The 17,484-nt window shown below is 34.3% G+C and overlaps 1 protein-coding gene across 1 annotated transcript in view; it reads left to right on the top strand.

Annotated features, from left to right (window-relative positions):
• EYS (eyes shut homolog) overlaps window positions 1–17,484 on the top strand; it is a 1,626,372-nt gene that overhangs the window by 419,076 nt on the left and 1,189,812 nt on the right. Inside the window, exon 12 of the mRNA XM_047860135.1 lies at window positions 9,631–9,752. Within this exon, the coding sequence (XP_047716091.1) occupies window positions 9,631–9,752 (122 nt within the window). The remainder of the gene's footprint in view (window positions 1–9,630; window positions 9,753–17,484) is intronic.

Genomic DNA, 17,484 nt, shown 5'->3' with positions numbered 1-17,484 from the left:
TACATATATTCATATATATGTGTATATATATATATATAGAGAGAGAGAGAGACAGAGACAGAGACAGAGACAGAGAGACAGAGAGTAAAATCTGGGATTCTGGGATTATGAGTAACTTGTTTATTTCTAATAAATTTTAACTTGATAAATGAGCAATGTCTTGCAATATGAGTAGTACGTGATGTTGAGCGTCACATAATCACAACTGAGCCAATGGTTCTTTCTCTCTCTTGCTGCAGGATTGTGGGGATCATCTCCCATGCTCAGAAGCTCAGTCTCAGGCTGTGGTGTTTGGCAGAAATAGAACATAGGAAGGTGCCAAGAATTGACACTAGTGGATTTTTTGTCACTTCAAAGCACCTATGGATAGTCCTTTGCTTTTCCATATAAAAGAAAGCTTAGGAATGCTTTGCTTCATTCTGGGTCAGGCTGCCTGCAGATATAGATCCTTTCCTCTGCTACTGTATTGTCAGTTACATTAAATACAGTGTATGACAAGAGTTTATTAATACTGTACTATAGTCAGCATCGGTGCAAGTGTATACAATGGCCCCCATGAAGAAAAAGGATGAAAAGAAAAGAGATAAGAAGGAGATGATTATGGTGGAAGTTAAGAAGGAAATCATCAAGAGGTACTAACAAAGTATGTGAGTGGACGAAATTGCAAGATTTTATAAGAAGTCTACATCTGCACCTCATCTACAGAGGAGAAGGAGAAAAAGGCTGAGGAATTCCTTATTTCAAATGAGGTTAGGGAGATGTGTAAAATATGGAAAAGAGTACAAACTTTTGTATAAATGCACCACCCAAATGAGGCTGTAGCAGTGCAAGTGATGAATGTGTTTAATGACAACACAATGTCCCATTTCCACAAAATCCTCAAAAGGAGGCGAAAGCAAGTGTCATTGGATAGGTTCTTTGTTAAAGTTGCATGAATAGAAAAAAGATTCCATTGATCAATAGATAGCACTGATTCCTGTAGTGTTTTGTATTCTTTGTGTACCTATTGGTAGTGAAATTACTAGATCATGGTAATTGTATTTTTAATTTTAGAAGAATATCCAAATTGTTTTCTACAGTGGCTGCACCAGTTTGCATTTTCACCAACAGTGCACAAGGATTCCTTTTTCTCCACATCCTTGCCAACCTTGTTTCTTGTGGGTTTTTTTGTTTGTTTGTTTTTGTTCTGTTTTGGTTTTTTTAGTCATTCTGAGAGGTGTGGAGTGTTTTCTCGTTATGGTTTTGATTTGTATTTCCCTCATGATTAGTGATATTGAGCATCTTTTCATGTGTCTGTTGGCCATCTGTATGTCTTCTTTGGAGAAACATCTGTTTATGTTTTTGGTCCATGTTTTAATTGGATTATTTGTTGAGTTGTATAAGTTCTTTATATATTTTGGATACTAACCTTTTATCAGATATGTCATTTGCAAATATCTCCTCCTATTCTGTAGGTTGTCTTTTAGTTTTGTTACTTGTTTCCTTTACTGTGCAGAAGTTTTTTTTATTTTGACATAGTCCTAATAGTTTATATTTGCTTTTGTTTCCCTTGCCTCAGAAGACATATCTAGAAAAATGTTGCTACAGTTTCCCTTGCCTCAGAAGACATATCTAGAAAAATGTTGCTACAGTTGATGTCAGAGAAATTACTGCCTGAACTTTCTCATAGGATTTTTATGGTTTCAAGTCTCACATTTAGGTCTTCAGTACATTTTGTATGTATTTTTCTGTGTGGTATAAGAAAGTGGTCCAGCCTCATTCTTTTGCATGTAGCTGTCCAGTTTTCCCAGCATCATTTGTCGAAGAGATTGTCTTTTAATATTGGATATTCTTTCCTGATTTGTCAAAAATTATTTGACCATATAATTTTGGGTTTATTTCTGGGTTTTCTATTCTGTTTCCTGGATCTATGTGTTTATTTTTGTGCCAGGACCATACTGTTTTGCTTACTTTAGTTTTGTAGTATATCTTGAAATCTGGAATTGTGATACCTCCAGTTTTATTCTTTTTCAAGATTTCTTGGGCTATTTGGGTTTTTTTTCTGGTTCCATACAAATTTTTGTATTATTTGTTGTAGTTCTGTGAAAATTGCTGTTGGTATTTGGATATGGACCACATTAAATATGTAGATCGCTTTGGGTAGTACAGACATTTTAGCAATATTTGTTCTCCCAGCCCAAGAGCATGTGATATCTTTCATTTTTATGTGTTTCAACTTCAGTTTCTTTCATAAATGTTTTATAGTTTTCAGAATACATCTCTTTCCTTGGTTAAATTTATTTGTAGGAATTTTATAATTTCTGCTGTCCTTGTAAATGAGATTGTTTTCTTAATTTCCTCTCCCTTCCAGGTAATCAGAATGCCTTTCACTTCTTTTAAAGTCACACCTTATTTTGTCAGAGCTTCCCAAGATAATCTCTCTTTTCATTGACTCAAAGTGATCTGATCAGGTGACTTGAATTATTTCCACAAATCCTTTCTGCAGTATAATGTAATATAATCATGGGCGTGATATTTTATTACCTTCTCAAATCTCACCCATACTCAAAAGGAGAGGATTCTACAGGTCATGTACCCTGGGGATGGGGATCATGGAGGGCATATTAGAATTCCTCCTGCTATGGTGATTCTTTAACATGAGAAATTGACCACATTTACCACTTATTGTACTGCATTGATTTACTTGCTTATATGAGCCTTCATTGTTTATAACCCCAACTTCTACCTCATTGTTCATCACCTAGTAGGGGTTCATTAAGTATTGATATAGTGAATTAATAATATACAAATCATAGTATTCATATTGCAGTATTCAAGGTACAGTGAACATAGTATTCAAGGTACAGTGAACCCCTGAGTATTCTGTAAAAGAGAATATCATGAGTGATTTCTCAAATATGAGTATAAATTACTGTTCGGCAATCTAATGGATTATATGTATGCAACTATTTATGAAAGAGACAAGCTAAATTAACTTCTCACGAGCAAAGCAAAACACCTATTCTCACAATTAAATATTTAGAAGTAGGTAATTAGAAAGAAGGGTATGCATGAGAACTTTTTGTTAAGGATAATTCATTGTTTTATGTGTTTCTGGTGAATGTTGTTCGATGTCATTTCTCTTATTTTGCAAAGAAAATACTTTCGTTGTGATAAAATAGTATCTAGGAATGCACCATTTGCAATATACTTCAATTTCTTAATGTTTTAAGGAGAAGGAACAGGTCTTGTTCCTATTTGAATTCTCCACACTATACGATAGCTCTTGAAAAAATAAAACCACTTAATAGATGTTTTAATTTAAGGAACTACTTATTTTTATGCTCTTTGGAAGTAGTTTTTATTTTTACTTCTTTCACTGTATTTGGAACTTGAAGCATTGTGTGTTCAACTTAGTACAGTTTCTTTTGCTCTTATTTTATGGGCACTAACTATATTAAGTCTTTCACTATTATATATTGCTGATATCTTCAGCAGTTGCTAGGGTTGTCTTACCTTTTTTCCTGTTATCAAGAAAAAAAGTTGGGAGAACCATAGGCATCCTGAGGTTTTAGAATTTCTCCAACTACCACTGTAGTTCAAAAACTTTGAAAGCTTTCTCTCTTATCCCAGTTCATTTTATCATCCCTTCATCCCTATAGTTGTGAAGTTACTAAGAAAATCTGAGCAGTTAAAGGACTTATGGTTGCTGGATATGTTCTTCTCTCAGGTATTCAGCAAGGCACTTTTAGAAGCCTTAGAAGTATACATATATTCTACATGTTTGGTGAATGAATGCTATTATTTAAAAACTTGCCAAATAGTTAATATACAAATATTTTTACTATGTCTGGAAAACTGACACCTGAATAATGATTTTGCTTTGTTGAACAACTTAATGCTGTTTATGCTTCACTTTTTAAATTACCTTGGGTCAGCCATCTTACTTATATCTCCAAATACTTCTATATATTTTACCCAATGGCAATTGCTTTATGTAGATACATTCTCTGAGTACAATTTAAAACTTAGTTTCAGGGATGAGGTGTTATTCAAGATTAAAGCCTTATCAAAATGTTCTTTTTTCATTGTTTACTTATTTTGAGTATAGCAACAAATCTATCAAGAAAAGCTTATAGTGATAGCAGCCTCCAGGGTACAAAAAACAAAACAAAACAAAACACAGGGAGCATCAAATCATCAATAATGTACTTTTTTAATTGCAATGTCTTCAGAGAACATTGTTGAACAAGAGGTATGAAGTATGAAGAAACAAAATGGGGTTTTAAAAAATGCTGTCACTTAACATTGCTGCCTGCTGGTACTTTGTTAGATGAAGCATAGAAATCATAAATAACATTTCTTTCTTAAATTGTAATGTAGAGAGAGAGAGAGAGAGAGAGAATCACAATGATAATATCGAAGAGAATTATGAATCTTTGCCTAGAGACTAAGTTGAATGCATTTATGCAGACAAATGCCAAGCAACTGACAGCAGTCAGGGGGATTTGTTCATTAAGTAAACACTGACACTCTGATTCTTTCTTTTCAGGTTCTTCTTGTGATTTGGAGCCTTGTGAGGCTAGTAATCCTTGTGAGAGTGGAGCAGTGTGTGGAGAGACAATGGATCTGGAAATGTCTCCTCTTGGGTACCAGTGTCCATGTGGGAAAGGCTTTGCAGGTCCACACTGTGAGATCAATGTCAATGAGTGCAGTTCCAGCCCTTGCCTGCACGGTTATTGCTATGACAGTGAGTTCACTCAGCCGCAGCAATTCCTGTAGAGTAGTCCAACTTAGAATCTGACATAGTAATGAAATAACTCAGTATGCAACCTTGATTATTTACTGACTTTATCCTGCCCTGAATATCAAAGCCAACCCCGTTATTTTCACAAAACACCCCCACATCTGATGAGTTCATTTATGTTTTTATAAGTCATAATGGTAGCAAATGAGAAAATGTAATGAGATGTGGCTTCTATGTTCTAATGTTAGAATTAGCCTTTCTTTCCTTTATTTTTAATGGTAGGTTTTTAAGAGTGTTTATTTGTAGGTAGGGGAAGCACTATTTTCAGTGACTTAAAACAAATCATTATTTTATCCCATCTATTATACACACACACACACACACACACACACACACACACACACACACATTTCCTCCCACCAGAATATGTATTCCTTTAATTTCACAGAGGAAAAAGAAGATGATAGGAAGAACAGGAAAAATCAGAGGTATGAAGGGGAGAAAGAAAAAAAAATACTGGGTATTATAATATGGATTTTGGGGCACCTGGGGTGGCTCAGTCAGTTAAGCAGCTGTTGATTTCAGCTCAGGTCATGATCCCAGTGTTTGTGAGTTTGAACCCCGAATCGGGCTCTGTGCTGACAGCAGTGAACCTAATTTGGGTCTTCTGTCTTCCTCTTTCTGTAAGCCTCCTCCCTTTCTCTCAAAATAAATAAACATAACATTTTTCAAAACATAGATTTAGCCATGGAAGAACCTGCCTGAGATGGATAATTTTTATGCAGACACAGGCAAAATGGCACAAAATAGCTCTGTGAAATGGATGTGGCTACGGGGCATTAAGAGGAAAGAAAGAGCTAGAAGGATGTTGACAAAAAGCTGTCCATCTTATTTTGTTTTATTTTACCTCTTTAAAATATATTTTTATGTTATCCCTCAGTAAATAGATAATGTAATCAAGGAAAAAAACACATTTTAATAGAAAGTCATTTTATTTTGATATGGTATAATTCACTGAATTATGAATTAATTTTCTTTAAACCAATGCTTTGCAAATGTATGACATTAAGGAATATAACTCACTTTTTTCAAATTAAGTGAGGCAGCCCAAGTTTAAAACAACAGGTAGTAGTGGGGCCCTTGCAAACTGGAATATCTATGTAGATATTAATGTAGAATTAACTCTTCTAACACATATAGAAGCTAAGCAAGATACATTTTGGGGCTGTGGGCCACCTATTTGCTACTCCTGATTTGAACCGACATTACCATCATTTTTCTCTTTTTTTTTTCTTCTTTCAGATTTTGTCACTTTAAAAATTGTATTTCTAAGAATACAAAAAATACAGGGGCGCCTGGGTTGCTCAGTTGGTTGGCCATCCGACTTCGGCTCAGGTCATGATCTCACAGCTTGTGAGTTCGAGCCCCACATGGGGCTCTGTGTTGACAGCTCAGAGCCTGGAGCCTGCTTCCGATTCTGTGTCTCCCTCTCTCTCTGCCCCTCCCCCACTCACACTCTGTCTTTCTGTCTCTCTCTCTCAAAAATAAATAAACATTAAACAATTTTTTTAAAGAATATAAAAAATTGTATTTTCAAATTACCTTGAAATAAATCACTATTATCATATTTCTGACCTCAGGCCCATAGGTATTTGGGGATGCTGGGAATGACTTTTCAATTTCTGATGTTCACTACAAAATAAGGAAGAGACAGGATGGTATGCCTGAGAGAGTGGTTAGCAACATTTTTAGATCTAGGTAGCCCTAGAATAACGGTTATATATGGTTATATATAGGGCCGTTCTGATATATTCCGAGTGACCTATATTTTAACATTCATATGATTTTTGTAAGTTGTGGTGAGCATCAGCTATTGTATGGAAGTGTTGAATCACACTGTTGTGCACCTGCAACTAATATCACACTGTATATTAACTATATGGAATTTAAACACTTAAAAAATAATAATAATAAAAAATAAAAATGTCTAAAATATTTTAAATCATAATTCCTTATACAATAACAAAATATACTTTCAAATATGCTACTTATAATACAGTGCTACCTATTAAAATTTTGGAAGTAATATATAACGTATTATGGAAAATGTAAACCTTGGATACCTGATATATTAATCTGTTTCATAATAGAATGATCCATAGTATAATTTGAGATTTAACTACCAGAGAAACAAAACATTTATTAAAAATTAGATCACGGGGCGCCTGGGTGGCGCAGTCGGTTAAGCGTCCGACTTCAGCCAGGTCACGATCTTGCACTCCGTGAGTTCGAGCCCCGCGTCGGGCTCTGGGCTGATGGCTCAGAGCCTGGAGCCTGTTTCTGATTCTGTGTCTCCCTCTCTCTCTGCCCCTCCCCCGTTCATGCTCTGTCTCTCTCTGTCCCAAAAATAAATAAACGTTGAAAAAAAAAAAAAATTTAAAAAAAAAAAAAAAAAATTAGATCACACATGTTGGGGCGCCTGGGTGGCGCAGTCGGTTAAGCGTCCGACTTCAGCCAGGTCACGATCTCGCGGTCCGTGAGTTCGAGCCCCGCGTCAGGCTCTGGGCTGATAGCTCAGAGCCTGGAGCCTGTTTCCGATTCTGTGTCTCCCTCTCTCTCTGCCCCTCCCCCGTTCATGTTCTGTCTCTCTCTGTCCCAAAAAAAATAAATAAACGTTGAAAAAAAAATTAAAAAAAAAAAAAAAAAAATTAGATCACACATGTTAATAGCTATCAGCTTAATTCTAAGACATTATATTCTTAATATTTTCTCAAAAATAAAATAATTTGGTAAGCCAAAATTCCTGATTCAGTATTTATTACATGACTGTATGTGAGAAATAATTATTAAAATGTAAATATGCAATTTTAACTTTCAAAAGAGTTTATTCACCATATTGGCAATACATTATTAAAATATCTCTGTATTTTCACCATGAAGTTTTGTCATATCGAAGCTTTGATTCATTACAACTAATATATGATGTTTGGTGTATATTTAAATATTTTTAAGTATAAAAATACATCCAGAATCAAACAGGGCTTATCTGATGAAAATTTCAATTCAAATCAAGAATGTGGAATAGTTATAAAGAAGAACTAATAAAAACAGTGACTGTATTTTCTGGTAAAAACAATAAAACCAAACCAGGTAATATTCTTAAAAAGTATTTCCTAATAAAATGTTGATAAGTTACCACATAGCCCATAGTTAATAAATTAGATGTGGGAGAAAAAAACATTTTTTGTTTCTTTGGTTTAAATTTTAAACAATTATGTATGTACGTTTGTTTATTTATTTCCCCTGTAGTATCCAATTGAATTCCCTAAGCTCTCATGTGCTTCTTTTATTAGCTTCTTAGCCCAGAATAGTCAACATTCATAAAGCGTATTTCTTGATAATAAAAGCAAACTTTATTTTCTAACACTAATCTCTTTCAGACAGAGATTTGCTAATTTAAATGTCTCTATTGTTGTTGTTTTTCTTTTAAAATAATTCATCAATCTGCATAGAGAATATTTCTATCTACACAGAAAGTTAGTTTGACTCTGGTTTTTTGTCACTTGCCAATTTGCATCAGTATCCAGACTTGAATTTGTAATCATTAACATTTTTAAATACCATTATGATTGATGATACTTTACAATGTCTTAATTACATATAACATTTAATTTTAATTTGTTAACATATATAATGCCATCTATAATATATAAGGAAGCGTAACTGATCTCATCTTTCTCATTAATTTATTTACAACTCTACTTGTATATTTATTAATTATTTTGATTCAGTGAGATGTTAAAAATTAGAATGCTATGTTACATGAAAAAAGTAAAATAAAATCCTCTCCAGAGGGCTGCCATTCTTGTGTCTCCCTTGTCTCTTCTTGACAGCTGTGGACTGATTTTCTTTAAAGGCCCAGGTACAAGTGCTGTACAAAAGCATGGCTGCAGAAGTCTAGAAGCCAGCTAACTACCACACAATGTCTTGAAAATGCTGTTGCCACCCAGGATCTCAACACTTAATGAAAGCAATAGCAGATACACGCACAGAGGCAGAGTAGCAGTGTAGATTACACGCTAAGTCTCAGGAATAATGAAGAACCCAGGGACTGACTAAAAGCAGCCATAAATCCTTGCCTGCTCTAACTGCAATTCATACTGTCACCACTTCCTTGAGATGCTTCCGAGACTGTTCTTTTTCTATCATTAATGATAAAATAGAGGACAGATTCTGATTATTACTTTTAAAAGATCATGATGAAATGTGAAAGCTCTTTTTAACTAAGGCTTAAGTGGTTGAATATCAACTTTCAGACATACCCACTTTAATGTAACTTGTCACACACACACACACACACACACACACACACACACACAAACTTTAACGACCAGTTAACTTCTTGTGTATTAAACCTAAAACAGTCCAGGAAAAGTTAATTGATGTAAAAGTAGTCTATTTATCATAGGTATTGTTTACTGATGAGACAGACAGAGAGAAGGGAGAAGAAGAAGAAGAAGAAGAAGAAGAAGAAGAAGACGACAACGACTATGACGACAAAAGCAGAGGAGGAGAAGGAGAAGAGGAGAAGGAGGAGGAGGAGGAGGAGGAGGAGGAAGAGGAGGAGCAGAAGGAAGAAAGAAGAAGAAAATTGGATATTTTCATTGTTGCTTTGCGAACTTATCAAATGTTTATTGTGATGGTTCTAATTTCAAATTAAAGTTTTAAGCTAAATAGAACTGAGCAAAATAGTTACTTAGAAAATATTGTAGAGAGCTGTGAATTCACATTTTCTTTGGTTAAAAGTGAAATGTATTTAGTTTAATACAACATTCTTTAGAATGATTAGCATTACCCATACCATTATTAAAGACATATTATTTTCTCTTCTCTCTTGTTCTCAGTGGTTAATTGCTTCTCCTGCTTATGCAAACCGGGTTTTGCTGGCCTGAGATGTGAACAGGACACTGATGACTGCATCTTGAATGCCTGTGAGCGCAATTCTACCTGCAAAGATCTGCATCTCGTTAGTATCCATGAATATTATTAATGTACCTTAATGTGGGCAGCATAAATTAACCCATACAAATATATTTAGCATTTGTCTATATGTCATGTTGAGATATACATATATATGTATACATATATATGCTGATTAAGATTAGAAAAAAGAAATTCAAGCAATATTATTTTAACTTAATAGTAATAAAAAGGTGTTCTATCCACTCCTATGTATAGTTGATGTAAATATTATAAAGCAACAGTTTCATTCTTTGGATTTACAATTCTTAGTAATGCTGAATTTCTGTTAAATTTCAGAATTATTCTAAAAATGATGTTAGTCTTATATGTACCTACTTTTATATAATTCAAGGTATTTTATATATTTCATTGACATTTATAATCTTAAATTTGATTTTGCTTTCTATCTTGTGTTGTATACTTCCATCAACTCCTTCATTCATCTGTGTTGGTGCTGTCCCTTCAGTACATATCCATTTGTCATCACCTTTGTCATAAGCATGTGCCATTCTGCCTTAAACGGAATGTGACACAGTTGGCAAATCAATGGGATCCCTTCAGGCTTCTCATTTATCAGAAAGCCTGACATAAAAAATATCTACTCAAGGTGGCTTCACTGACTGGCTTCAGAAAATAAATGACATACAACACAGGTTAATGCTTCAATACTAGTACAGGCTTATAGTTTATCCTTTAGCAACAAAGCTGATTTTCACAGAGGACTACCATAGTTGAAGTTAGAAGAAAATGCTTTGAAAGACAGACTCATTTTCATTGATGTATTTTGACTATCAGTGTACTGACATTGTTTGTTTTTACAGTGAAAGGATAATTTGTGGCAAGTGGTTTCTTTCCCATAAGGCAGGCATCCAAATGGAGAATTATAATTAATGTTCAGATGGCCATGACCAGAAACGGATGGTGCATCAGATACCTAGATACCATTTAAGTATATATTAAGTATATGGCCCTGTTTCTTTGTCTTTGTTCCTATCAGATGCTTTGTCTTAGTCATAGTAATCCCATACCACTTTGGGGGAATCCTGAAACAGTGGGCCCTGTGACTGTATGCTGGTCTCTAAGGTAAGAATGGCATTCTGTCTGCGAAAAGGCTTCCTTACCTGTGTATAGGATGTTAAGTAAAAGGTAGGTGTGACCTCTTCTAGCCCTCTAACATCTAGATTTTTTTTAAATGTTTATTTATATATTTATTTTGAGAAAGAAAGTATGTGCAAACGGGGAGGGGCAGAGAGAAAGGGAGAGAGAGAATCCCAAGCAGGTCAATGTTCAGCTCAGAGCCCCACGTGGGTCTCGATCTCACAATCATGACCTGAGCTGAAATCAAGATTTGGATGCTTAACAACTGAGCCACCCAGGCACCCCATAACATCTAGATTTTATACTTGTAATTACTGTTGCCCTTTTGAGAGCCCATGGAAGAGAATAGGGTGCTCCCAAGTGATGAGTGACCATGAAGGTGGCAGAGCTGAAAGACATAAGAAACCTGGTGCTTGATCAGTTGTTGAACTCCTGACTGAAATCCCTTGGATCTAATAATGTGAGATCACTTATGGATTATTTTTTAATATGGCTAGAGTCAGAGTTTGTTTGTTTGTTTGTTTGTACTTGCAGGTAAGTCATTTAATTTCCATAGCAGTTAAACTTTATTTTAGGCTAGGATTTCAGCAATAACTTCAGCAATAATAGAAGTTTATTCTAGTAGAAAGAACTTCATACCCATAACTATGAGACTCCAGTTCTAGACCTGACTTTGCCACAGCTTATCTGTCTGATACTAAGCCAATCATTTGACAGAGGGACTGCAGCTTTAGAAACTATCATATCAAAGAATAGAACTTCCAAGTACAGTATTTCTCTCATTCATTTTATAAATTGCCAGTTAGCAGCTATTCAAACTAACTCTAGATTTGTATTAGTTTAAAGTCTTAATACCTACTTCCAGAAATTATTATAATCAGAATAAAGAAAAATAAGAATTTTTAAAAAGTGAGACTCACAGAAACAGTGAGTAGGATGGTTAACAGCAGCTGGCAGTTGGGGGAAAAATGGAGACACTGGTCAAAGGGCATAAGCCATCAGTTTTAAAAAGATCTGATGTACAGCATGATAACTATAGTTAATACTGTATGGTGTACTTGAAATATGCTAAGAGAGTATATATAAAGCGTACTCACTAACACCACCACGTGCACACACACACACACAAGGTGACTATGTGGCATGAAGGATGTGTTAATTAACCTTACTGTAGTAAGCATTTCACAATGTGTACATATATTATGTCATTAGGTGTCAAGGACACTGTTCTCAGGCAGAATATTCCAATGCTCAGAGGTTATCTTCCAGGACCCAGTTAAAAGGTCAGTCTTTCCTTTGACTTCAAGTCTGCCAAGTTAACTATTACACCAATATTATATTAAATATTGGATTTTTGTGTAGGATAAATAATATATAATTAAAAAGTAATACATTATATATTATAATAATAAATAGGAAAATAAGCAGAAAGAGCTAAAAACTCATAATTTTTAAATAAAGTCTGGCTAAAAAAATATAATAATAGTTGAAATAAAGCAAGGTCCAAGGGTACCTTGGTGGCTCAGTTGGTTGAGCGCCCAACTCAATTTCAGCTCAGGTTGTGATCTCATAGTTGTGGGATGGAATCCCCTGTGTGGGGCTTGGTGCTAGGCGTGGAGCCTGCTTGGGCTTCTCTCTCTTCCTCCTCCTGTGTCCCTCCCCTGCTCAGGCTCTTCTTGTTCTCTCTCTCTCTCTTTCTCAATCAAAAAAAAAAAAAAGAAGAAAAAAAAGTCCAATTTGAGATTCATATTTGCTATCTTTCACCAACATATTGGAAAAAGACAAACCATGAAATGCTGAAGGCTTTGGAGTATAAAAGAAAAAGAAAGCCATGGAGGGTGATGTTTCTGTAAAATATTTAATAATTATGATAAACAGAAAGATGACTTTATTCAACCTATAAGGCACTTACATTTGGCTGTAAGAGTCATCAGCCTGTTTTTGTTTGTTTGTTTTTGTTTTGTTTTGTTTTTTTATGAGCAGACCTTTCCAAACCCACCCAGGCAATGCCACTGACATTAGGCTCGCTGCTTCTTTGAATTTGGTATGGGTGTAGCTTTAAATTAGCATTTTTACATTTGGAGCATTTCTTTACGATTATATGTAGCATCATGACTATGAGTTTAGATAAAAAGCAGAAAATCAGACTTTGAAACCAGGATGAGAATATTTTGTAACAATGAGCCAGTTTTCTTCTTTCCCTTCTTTATGGTTCAGTAAAACTAAAAAATCAATGAGAGAAAAAAGAAAACACTTGAATGCTCAACACATAATAAGACACAAATGTTAAGAATGGGTAGAATAGGATTTATTTTCTCATGTAACTTTCTTAGTTATATTTGAGAATAAGTATTTCTTTGTGGTTATTTAAATATGTATGATCAAATTATTCAAGTATTTCCCCCCTCAGTTTACTTTCATTTTCCTCTGTATCTTACATGAATAATGAATGCTTAATTTTGATTACAGTGAAGAAGCAAAACTAGTGCAGTAGAACAAACCTGGAAAGGACAAAGTTTTTATTCATATGCAACTATGTTAAAATTTACACATACTATATATGCTAGTACACTACAGATATACATTTTCTGCCAAACACTCCAGTGCAAAATCCAAACTGAATTTATGTGTTTTCTAGTGAAAAATAAAACTGCCTTTACCTTCACCACCATATGTTTGAAAAATCCACATTTGTCATTTGAAATTGCCTATCTCCTCCCTTTGGGATTGGAGAGTAAACACAGAGGATCATGAGGGAGTAACTTCTGCCCCTTAGTTCATCTTGGCTGCTACTGACATGCCCATTTTGTCATCCCCATGCTCCTTTCAAATATGAGTTAATCTGCCAAACGATTCCAATCCTTTCATACCAGATTTGGCTCCCAGGACCTTCTCTGCATCACTCAAGGGCATGGTGCTTAGCTAATTAGTAGTCAGGTCCCAGTTGTCCCTTAAACATATCCAATGGGAACCAGTAAAACCTCTGGTTCTGCTCTCTCTCTAGGATTACAAACCCTCCATCAGTGTGGAATCCGTCCAGCTGTTCTCTGGCCAAATACAAAACCCTTTATTTCTTTCATGCCCTCCCTCTCCATAAAGATTTGCTTAATCTCACTTGATGGAGAGTAGCAGAGACTCTGACTTAGTGTCAGAGCTTGGGAGCTCTAGAATTTTTCAAACACACCAAACTGCCTAATACTTCTTGATGGAGGAAAAAAGTCATTTTTGTGGCCAAAGAAGAAAGTAACAGTTTTATTCTCAATAACTTCTGTTATAAAGGAAGATGAAAACATTTATCAATTCTCAAATGTTTTAGCTCTTATGTTTAATCTCTACTATGGCTGTGTTGTATATTAGTATTGCTTTTAAGTTGTGGGTCCTGTAGAATGTTATCTGAAAAAGTAAACCTCCAAAAAAGAGAATTTTTATTATTCATTTTTCAAAAGCGATTAGGTTAAATATCTTGTAAGTTTGAGTAACAAAAGGCTAGACAGAAGATTTGGAGATTGACAGTGATATGGATTTGTTCTATGATTTACTACAAGTCACAACTTATTGGAACCATAAAATGAACTGATAGAATAGTCACTGTCCACTATATTTGGCACTATTTTATTAATTTAAGAACAATGTAGTTTTCCATTTTATTTAAATGCCAGAATATACATAACAAGTACTTATTATTAGACTTTTTAGTTTATCGGTTTCTTCAATAAAATCAAAGAGTTGTACACAATTGCTCTTAACCAGGGGGTTGCCTTTGAAAATACACATGCTTAAAATTCTGATTTAGTAGATGGATCCATCTGGTACCTGGATATCTTATAATTCTTTGTGATTCTGATGTGTACTTATATTTGAGAATCACTGGACTGGGTATCTAGATGGCATTTTCTAGCTCAAAACATCTGTGATATCACAAGTGGAGCACAGAGGTTTTTGTTTCATTTGTACTGACAACTCACAATTTAGCCCCTTAAAAAAGAAATAAACAATGGTTTGAAAAATCGAGAGATTTATCCTCTGAGTTTTTAGCAGCATATTTCATTGTATCTTTTATTTTGGATTCTTCCATCTGTTTTAGTGCTTTTGTTTTTAAGACAAAAAGAATAAATATAATTTTTTCATTCCAATCATTTTGTGAGGGAGATAATAATATATTGCTTTCTCTTCTTTTGTAATAACTTAGTGAAGTGACACTTTGTGTATTGACATTTGCTAATCAGAAAATCTATGCATGAAATTATAGTTTTTCATAGAGGGTGGGTATAATGGTTCAAATTGTATTTAAAGTATTAAAAATAATCAATGACTGATTAATTACAGTGATATCACAAAGGTTTATTTGAGTGTTTTGATCCACTTGATTAGTTGCAACATCTTCAGTAGTGAATATTCAGCCAAAAGTTTAATCTAAATCTTGAGACATTAGCTAACAACCAAACACATTGATAAAAGAGGCATTGAAATGATGTAACACAAAATGAAGTCCTTTTGCCATGTCCATTCTAAATAACCTATTTTTGTTTATGTATAATCTGCTTATTTTTAATTACCCAAATCTCTACCTTTCATTATACAAATCCTTACTTTAAGAGTTTATTGAGAATAATTTAACATAACATTTATTATGATGGCTGTCAGCTTTCTATTGTTTCTATAATAGAGTAGATAACAAAATTGTTTTTCTTGTATAAGCCAAGACTAATATAAAAAAGTAGTTCATTTATTTGATGGTTTGTACAATTCTTTCAATATAGTCCCCTCAATAGTAAATTTTTATCACAGTGAATATGCCTATCTGAAGTACCCCATTTCTTCCCCTCTAATCTGTTTTAATCTGTCATGGCCTTGAAATAGATAATCAAGTCTGTTAGGATTGTATGCAAAGTAAAAGTAAACAGAACCTGAGAAAATATTTGTTGATCCACCTGAGTAAAGAGATACATGAGATTTAATAACTTTGGACTTGTAAAATCTATTTTGGAAGCTCAGACATATTTTCCCTTCTTCCTTATTCCTTATTCCAAGACTCATTATAGAGAAGTGAGATTTACAGATGGTTGAATTTTGAGGTTTAAGAAATCTATCAAGCAGAACTGCATTTCATAAATATTGTGTGAGAACATAACTGATCAGAGAGAGGAATTTTCCATTTTCAGACTCTCTAATAAAAATGGACAGTTTCCAGAATTAGTCCAGGTAAAAAAAATGATTTAGAACTGATCAAATAATGTTTGCATTGCCAATATTACCCAAAATGCATCAATAAATGGGTTTATTTTGAAAGAATTATGAGACAGAGTAAGCTTCAACTTATTTCAATATGAACATTGTATTATACTTTTATATTATTGCTTGTTATCTTTACATAACTATAACTAAGACTCAACTATAGGCTTCACACTTTATATTGAGAATTTAGTAGATAGTTATAGTCCACAATAATTTCCTTTTCCCAGAAATCATCCTTTGCTATTTGGATATATGCCATTTTTAATTAGTTAAATCTATATAAGACTATTTTTAAAACTATTTTGTTGTGTTTATATATTTTTTCTAAGAAGATAGTAAGAGAAACCCACACATACATACACATATGTGAACAAGTTGACTCAACAATTTATTATTAACTGGCAAGAACAATGGTCAAAGGATAGTAAGTCTTTTGTCCCCATCAGTAAAGAACTTCATTAGGTGCTAACCATGTCAGCATAACTCCCCATTCATCTGTGTGGAGTTCATTAATGGTAGAAATTCCAAGAAATTTTGAATTGGAAAGTGGATGTATATTTGTGGAAGCAAGCATATGTGCAAATGTGTATGCACACATGTGTGCACATACATAGAAACGAGAACATATTCTTGTCCTTTTGGCCTGCCCTCCTAGTTTAAACAGATTTCAAGAGCTTTCTGGAATCGAGCTCTGGAGCCCAGGTCAATTAATATTTGAACTTATCTTGGTTATAATATATACATATTAATTACAGCTCGCAGATAAGTAGCCTCTTTCTGTAATTGATGAAAAACTTTGGTTTGAAATAACAGAGAGTGGCCTGTGGCATCATCTTGATTATAGTAGGGTTAAATTTTGCAGCATGCCCTTTAAAACCAAAAGGCTGCATGTACAAAAGAGGATGGGACTTTGAGATTGATAGCTTTGCCTTCACTAGATGTGTTGCCTTGAACAAGTCACTTAACCTTTGTAAGCCTCAGTCAGTTCATTTAAATAATGGACATATTAATAGCAACTTTGTTATGGAGATACTAATATCTCCATTATACTGTCACATATATACTGTCACATATAAAGCACTTTACAAATGTGTACCATGTTTCATGATAATGACGATGATGGTAATGATTTAACTGTTGAGAGAGAGAGAGACAGAGAGGTGGGGAAGGAGGAGGAAAGAAGTGAGAGAAAGGAAGGGAGGGAAGGAGGAAGAAAGAAAGAGGAGAAAGAAAATAAAGGATAATGAATAAATGAATGAATGATTTGAATGGTGAGGTCTTTATATCGCCTTAACAATTTTTAGATTTTCTCATAGAATGTGAAACCCATGGAGTTTGTACCCATGCCAAGGTCCCAGAGACTTGGCAGCTGCTGATAGTTTTTGTTTTCATGATCTCAGGCT

The sequence above is a fragment of the Prionailurus viverrinus genome, chromosome B2 (genome assembly GCF_022837055.1).
Source record: "Prionailurus viverrinus isolate Anna chromosome B2, UM_Priviv_1.0, whole genome shotgun sequence".
In the NCBI taxonomy this organism is placed as follows: Eukaryota; Metazoa; Chordata; class Mammalia; order Carnivora; family Felidae; genus Prionailurus; species Prionailurus viverrinus.
Note: the sequence above shows the minus strand (reverse complement) of the source record. Positions and strands in the feature narration are given on the sequence as shown.